At 40.2% G+C, this 6,236-nt stretch overlaps 1 protein-coding gene across 1 annotated transcript; it reads left to right on the top strand.

The window, feature by feature from the left end:
• Positions 1–155: 155 nt before the first annotated feature.
• LOC121762070 (squamosa promoter-binding-like protein 14) lies at positions 156–5,618 on the top strand. Its single transcript, XM_042157828.1, has 11 exons — positions 156–443; positions 1,223–1,863; positions 2,005–2,198; positions 2,366–3,192; positions 3,298–3,372; positions 3,460–3,567; positions 3,641–3,758; positions 3,949–4,084; positions 4,169–4,310; positions 4,406–4,996; positions 5,077–5,618. The coding sequence occupies exons 2-11, from the start codon at positions 1,250–1,252 to the stop codon at positions 5,467–5,469; spliced, it is 3,198 nt and encodes a 1,065-aa protein (XP_042013762.1). The 5' UTR covers positions 156–443; positions 1,223–1,249; the 3' UTR covers positions 5,470–5,618.
• Positions 5,619–6,236: the final 618 nt, after the last annotated feature.

The raw sequence follows: 6,236 nt of genomic DNA, 5'->3' as shown, positions 1-6,236 counted from the left end.
AAGCTCAATCCTTTCATCATCCAAGCCCCTTGGCGTAAAGGGTGCTGGATACCGCGTGTCTTTCCTCCTTGTTATAGGAGTTGATTTGTAATTTCCTCCTTTATATATATGATATAAATATATGAATTTCATTTAAAAAAAAAAAAAGAAAAAAAAAAGGCTCAATCCTTTCATCTTCTTCTCACTCCTCCTTTACCTTCATAGATCTCCCCTTACTTTCTTCGTTTTTTTGGAAGATTCAGTCCGTCTCTTCAATTCTACTGCCAAACCCCTAGAAAAATCTAGTACTCTTAATTGAGTCTTCAGAGGGAAGAAGAAGAAGAAGACGACGACTACTGGTAGCTCTGAAGTAAAAAATCTTGACTGATTTTGAATACTCGTTCCTGTTCAGATGAGTCGAATCAAAACCGACTATTTTCGATGAAATCCCTTGATCCGTGAAGGTGCCCTCTTTTCTTCCATCTTCCATATGTATGTCTGTGATTGGAGATTACTATATTGGTTTCACCTTTTGCTGACCTCATAGTATCATACTGATTGGCCTGCACTGAATTTGTTCTTTCCCTTTAATTCCCTTGGCGACTAGCTTGAGCTACGATTAAATTCAGCTTTGGAGAATTTTGGTTGTCTGTCTGTTCAAAGAAATTACTCATCTTTTTATATACTCATATGTTGGGGAATACTGGGATTGATAATCCTTTCCAGCTAATATTCTTTGCTATTAGGCTACTAAATCAATACTAATTTATATTCTGAATCATCGACTATGTACAGATTTGTGTTGGTGTTAGGCACACCACTGTATAAATTATCCAAAGGTTGTTTTTTTTATCATCAATAACTTTACCGAGTTTATTTTCGTCAGAATTCTTTTGTTTTTCTTACTCAAATTGAGGAGCCATAGCTGACCAGTAAATATATTGGTTGTATGGGCAAAGGTAACAAATTTGTTAGGGTAACAGAATGTTAAGCCCAAATCAGAACGGTGACATATCTACCCTGCTCTACTTTTAAGTAAAAATGTTCTGGTTTATGACTTGCTGGTTGGGAATTGGGAGTATACACGTTTATGGTCAGCAAGTGATATTAGCAAATAGTAGTTCATTACGTTTAACATTAATCCAATAAATTTGCCCTAGAACTTGTGTTTCAACACCTATTAGCTACAAATATGGATATCCTTAACTTTCTTGTATGATGAAGTTGTATTTTATATTTTCAGGAGTTATAGAGTTGTTATCTTGTTCATATGGACGAGGCAGGTGCACAAGTAGCTTCCCCAGTTGTCATCCACCAAGCACTGGCACAAAGATTTTGCAGTCCACGTCCAATAGTGAAGAAACGGAGTGTGCCTTTTTACTCTTCTTGTTATATTAATCAGAACCCTCCTGATAATTGGAATCCGAAGTCCTGGGATTGGGATAGTTCAAGGTTTATTGCTAGACCATTGCAATGTGATGGAGACCAAGTGAAAAGAGGCTCACAGGTGCCACCAGACTTGTTAAGGAACAATGAAGCACAGAATAGTTCTTTACATCCCTCAGAGCATAATCAAATCGGAAAAGATGATGATAATCTTCTACTGAAGCTTGGAGGTGGAGAACAACAAGCCACGAGCAATGGCAGCCATGGTAGCATGAATTTAATGGAAGAGACACATCCTGTGTCAAGGCCCAGCAAGAGAGTGAGGTCTGGATCACCTAGTACTGCTAACCGTCCTATGTGTCAAGTAGATGATTGCACGGAAGATCTCTGTACTGCCAAGGATTATCACCGGCGACACAAGGTGTGTGAGGTGCACAGCAAAGCTGGTAAAGCTTTAGTGGGAAGACAGATGCAAAGGTTCTGCCAACAGTGCAGTAGGTTTGTGATATTGATCATTTTCATTAAGCATTGTGGATCGCATTATTGTTTTTGCATGTTACTTTGCTGTATTTTATTAAAATTCTGTGGTGATTCACATGTTGAATATTCAATAGTATTAATTTCTTTCTATTGTATCAGGTTCCACCCACTTTCTGAATTTGACGATGGAAAGAGAAGCTGTAGGCGCAGACTTGCTGGACATAATAGAAGGAGGAGGAAAACTCAGCCAGAAGATGCTACTCCACGGGTGCCAGTTCCCAGTGGTTCCCACAATGATATCAACTGCGAAGTGGATGTCATCAATTTACTGGCAGCACTAACTCGTCCACAAGGTATAATGCTAGCTACTAAAGGTTTTTTAACTGTGAAGTGTTTTCAACTAAGTTTCATCTGTAGTCTGAATTTGCTAAATTAAGTTGGTAGCTCTTGTGCTGTCCTTAGAAGTACTTGCATACATGCATTAGACATTCTGCTAATTGTTTATATCTGTAAATCACAGGGAACCCAGAGGACAGGAATGCTAAAGTCTCCTCTCTACCTGATAAAGATCAGCTTGTACAAATTCTTAGTAAAATAAATTCCTTGCCATTGCCGGCAATCATAGCAGCCAAGCTACCTCATTTGAATTCTACAAGTGGAAGTGTATCTGATCATGCACATTCTGAAAACCAGAACCAAATGAGTGCAAATGCTTCTTCCCCATCGACCATGGACTTACTTGCTGGTCTTTCAGGTGCTCCTGGAGTGCCTTCTGATGCCTTGGAAATACAATCTCAACCAAGCAAAGAGAAAAGTGAGTTTGAAAAAAGTAAATCACCCGATGTTGACAATGCCGCCCGTCTAGATACACAAAAAGGTTCCGCTGGAGGTGAGTGGAGTAGTACAAGTTGCCATAATTCACCCATGGAAGAAGTAGATTGTCATGTTCCAGAGACATGTCCAAGTCTGCATTTACAGTTGTTTAGTTCATCACCTGAAGATAATAGTTCAAGGAAGTTGCCGTTAAATGCAACCTACCCTTCATCCAACAGTAGTAATCCTTCCCAAGATATATCACCCACATCTTCACCACCTCTTGTGCGTGATCTATTTCCTATGCGAACTTCAAGAGAAACTATGAAGTGCAATCATTTTATAAATAGTGAAGATGAACTTGCATGTGCAAAATCAACCATGAGCAATGGGTGCAGTACATCACTTCGGCTTTTCAGTGGCTCAATTCAGCCTCCTGAAAATGCTTCGATTCAAAGTTCTCCATACCAAGCTGGTTATGCATCTTCTTCCGGAACTGATCATTCACCACCCAGTCTGAATTCTGATTCTCAGGTACTCGCAGACCATTGTCTTGGTATCTTTTACCAATATTTTTATCGTGGCTTCTCTTCCTAGTTTACCTAGCATATCTTAACAGTTTTCACATCTTTCTACTAGGATCGCACTGGTCGAATCATTTTCAAACTATTTGACAAGGATCCCAGCCATTTGCCTTGCTCTTTACGAACTCAGGTTAGTATATGTTCCTTTAGTTTGGCCATCTGGACAATATACTGGCTTGTAGGAAAGACCTAATGGCATTGGTGCTTCTACTTTCAGATATTCAATTGGCTTTCTAACAGTCCATCAGAAATGGAGAGCTTTATCAGGCCTGGTTGCATAGTCCTCTCATTGTATTTATCTATGCCATTGTATGCCTGGGATCATGTGAGTGCATTTCTGAGATAGAGATTCCTCGCTAGTGCGGCTTTTTATTGACCAGCTTTCTTTCTTGCTGCAGATAGAAGAAAACCTTTTTGACTGTGTCAGCTCTTTAGTAAAAGGTGCTGACGTAAGCTTCTGGGGAAATGGAAGATTTTTGGTTTGCACTGAGAGACAAATGGCTTCCCATAAAGATGGTAAGCCTTGTTCCTTTTGTATTTCTTTGTCATTCCAACCACTGAAGGTTTTAGGATGTTACTAGGCTGAGGGTGGTTTTAGCCTTTTCATTCGTTTCTTTGAAGAATTTTAATTTTCTTAATTCCATTTATTTCACTGAATTCTCTTAACTTTCTCTTTGTACTTCTTCCTTTTTTTATGCATCTTCAGGGAAAATCCGTCTCTACAAAACTTTGAAAGGCTTTGCTATGCCAGAACTGGTTTCAGTGTCTCCTGTTGCGGTTGTTTCCGGGCAAGAGACCTCTCTTGTATTGAGGGGGAGAGGTTTGACAATCCAAGGGACCAAGTATGTGCGATCGGTATTCAGTTGAACAGTAATTGTTGATTCTTCCTTTTCTTTCATTATGCAACTTTCTTTTTTTATGCACAGGGTACACTGCACACATGCAGATGGGTATAATATAGAAGAAGTTTGCGCATCAATGTGCCAAGACGCTGCACGTGATGAAATAATCTTGAGTGGCTTTAAGATAGATGGAACAAGTAACATGCTTGGTCGCTGCTTTGTTGAGGTATCAATTTTCAGAGCTTTCGGTTCTTATCACACCACCCGCCCCTGGATGAAAAAAACAAAGCATGTGGATCATTGACATTCTGAATGTTACAGGTTGAAAATAGTTTTAGAGGCACTACATTCCCAGTAATTATAGCTGATAAAACCATCTGCTATGAGTTGAGGCTCCTTGAGCCTCATATCAATGGCAGTGCCGAAGTTGGTGGTGATCACCTTGAGAGTACAGAAAGGTCTTGGTCGAGGGAAGAAGTCGTTCGTTTCTTGGATGAACTTGGTTGGCTATTTCAAAGAAAGAGAAACTCTACTTTGTATGAGATCCCAGATTACAGGCTTAATCGGTTCAAATTTCTTCTTATATTCACTGTCGAGCATGACTTTTGTGCTTTGGTAAAAACTCTCCTGGACATCCTACTAGAACTAAACTTGGGGAGGAAAGGGTTAGTAATGGAATCTATGACAATGCTATGGGAAATTCACCCCTTGAACAGGGCAGTGAGAAGGAGGTGCAGGAGGATGATTGATTTGCTGATCCATTACTCTGTTATCGACCCTGATGATGCTTCTGAGAAGTACATATTCACACCTAACTTAGCCGGACCTGGTGGTCTCACACCCTTGCATCTGGCTGCGTCTGCAACTTCCTCAGAAGACTTGATCGATGCCCTAATAAGTGATCCTCAGGAGGTAGGTACCATTTTGTTTTCTTCCCCAACAACTGTAACAGTGAACTGCAAATGACATTCTTCACCATAATACTCGTGTAGGTTGGTCTGCAAAGCTGGAATTCTGCTTTGGATGTCAACGGATTGTCTCCATATGCGTATGCCTTGATGAGGAACAATCATTCTTACAATGAGCTTGTTGCGCGGAAAGTTGCAAAAATGAGAAATGGCGAGGTGTGTGTACCAATTGAGAATGAGAGGAACCCATTGGAAGTAGAGGAGAAAGGAAGATGCCCCAGGTGTGCAGTTGCAGGGTATCGACTAGAAAGCAAAAGGTATGGAGGCTCGCAAGGATTGCTTCAACAACCTTACATACATTCAATGCTCCTCGTTGCTGCTGTGTGTGTGTGTGTCTGTGTCTTCCTAAGAGGACACCCCTATGTCGGCTGTGTAGTTCCATTCGCTTGGGAGAACCTCGACTACGGCCCACGCTAACTCCGCACCTTCGTTGCGTTTTTCTTCCTTTTAACATATTTATAATTTATTCAGAGAGTGAGAGTGAGAGTTGAATGGTGGCACGTCGATAAGTAATGTACCTCTGATAAAGAATCATATAGTGTTTATTCAATTCATTATTAGTATTATTTGTTTGTTTGGATGTGTAGGTTTAATTATCCTCCTTCCCATCTTCCATTAGAAAAGAAATTTAGGGCATTGCACATTGAAAAGTGATAACTGTACAATGCCTCTATTTATTTCCTACATTGAATATAACGATTTTACGAGCAAATATAAAGGACACCACCATTTCATTTATTCCACATCCCACCCAACATATGCTTGTGTGTTTGTTCGTTTTTAGGCTAAGTATATTTTTGGTTTTAGTGCCGTTTTACGAAGTTGGCCAAAAATTGATTCCTAAGCAATTAAACAAGGGAGTCACAACATGGTGAAACAGAGGATTGCAGACATGATACGGGGCTGACATGATACGGTCGAGCTTGTCGAGAGCAGATGTAGGTGGAACGAGCTGAGAGTGCTTCCTCTATGCCACATTTTTGAAGGACCCAGCACCCACCCGCAGTAGGATACGCCGCCTAAGGTTTGAGACGCCAACATCGGCTGCTCTACCTCTCCAATTGCAGAAACCATTCCCTAAATCTCGAGTCGAGATCAACTTTGTAAAATGACTATATCTTTATGACTAAAACTGTACTTTATTCTTGTTTTTATAAAGCTAGTTTAACTAGTATTAATTTAAA

This window comes from Salvia splendens, chromosome 13 (genome assembly GCF_004379255.2).
Source record: "Salvia splendens isolate huo1 chromosome 13, SspV2, whole genome shotgun sequence".
NCBI lineage: Eukaryota > Viridiplantae > Streptophyta > Magnoliopsida > Lamiales > Lamiaceae > Salvia > Salvia splendens.
The sequence above is the reverse complement of the archived record's forward strand: the minus strand, read 5'-3'. Positions and strand labels throughout refer to the sequence as shown.

Coding starts and splice junctions, on each gene's coding strand:
- LOC121762070 (XM_042157828.1), top strand. CDS start 1,250: ATGGACGAGGCAGGTGCACAAGTAGCTTCCCCAGTTGTCATCCACCAA. Junction 1,864..2,004: donor TTCTGCCAACAGTGCAGTAG/GTTTGTGATATT, acceptor CTATTGTATCAG/GTTCCACCCACTTTCTGAAT. Junction 4,311..4,405: donor TTGGTCGCTGCTTTGTTGAG/GTATCAATTTTC, acceptor TGAATGTTACAG/GTTGAAAATAGTTTTAGAGG.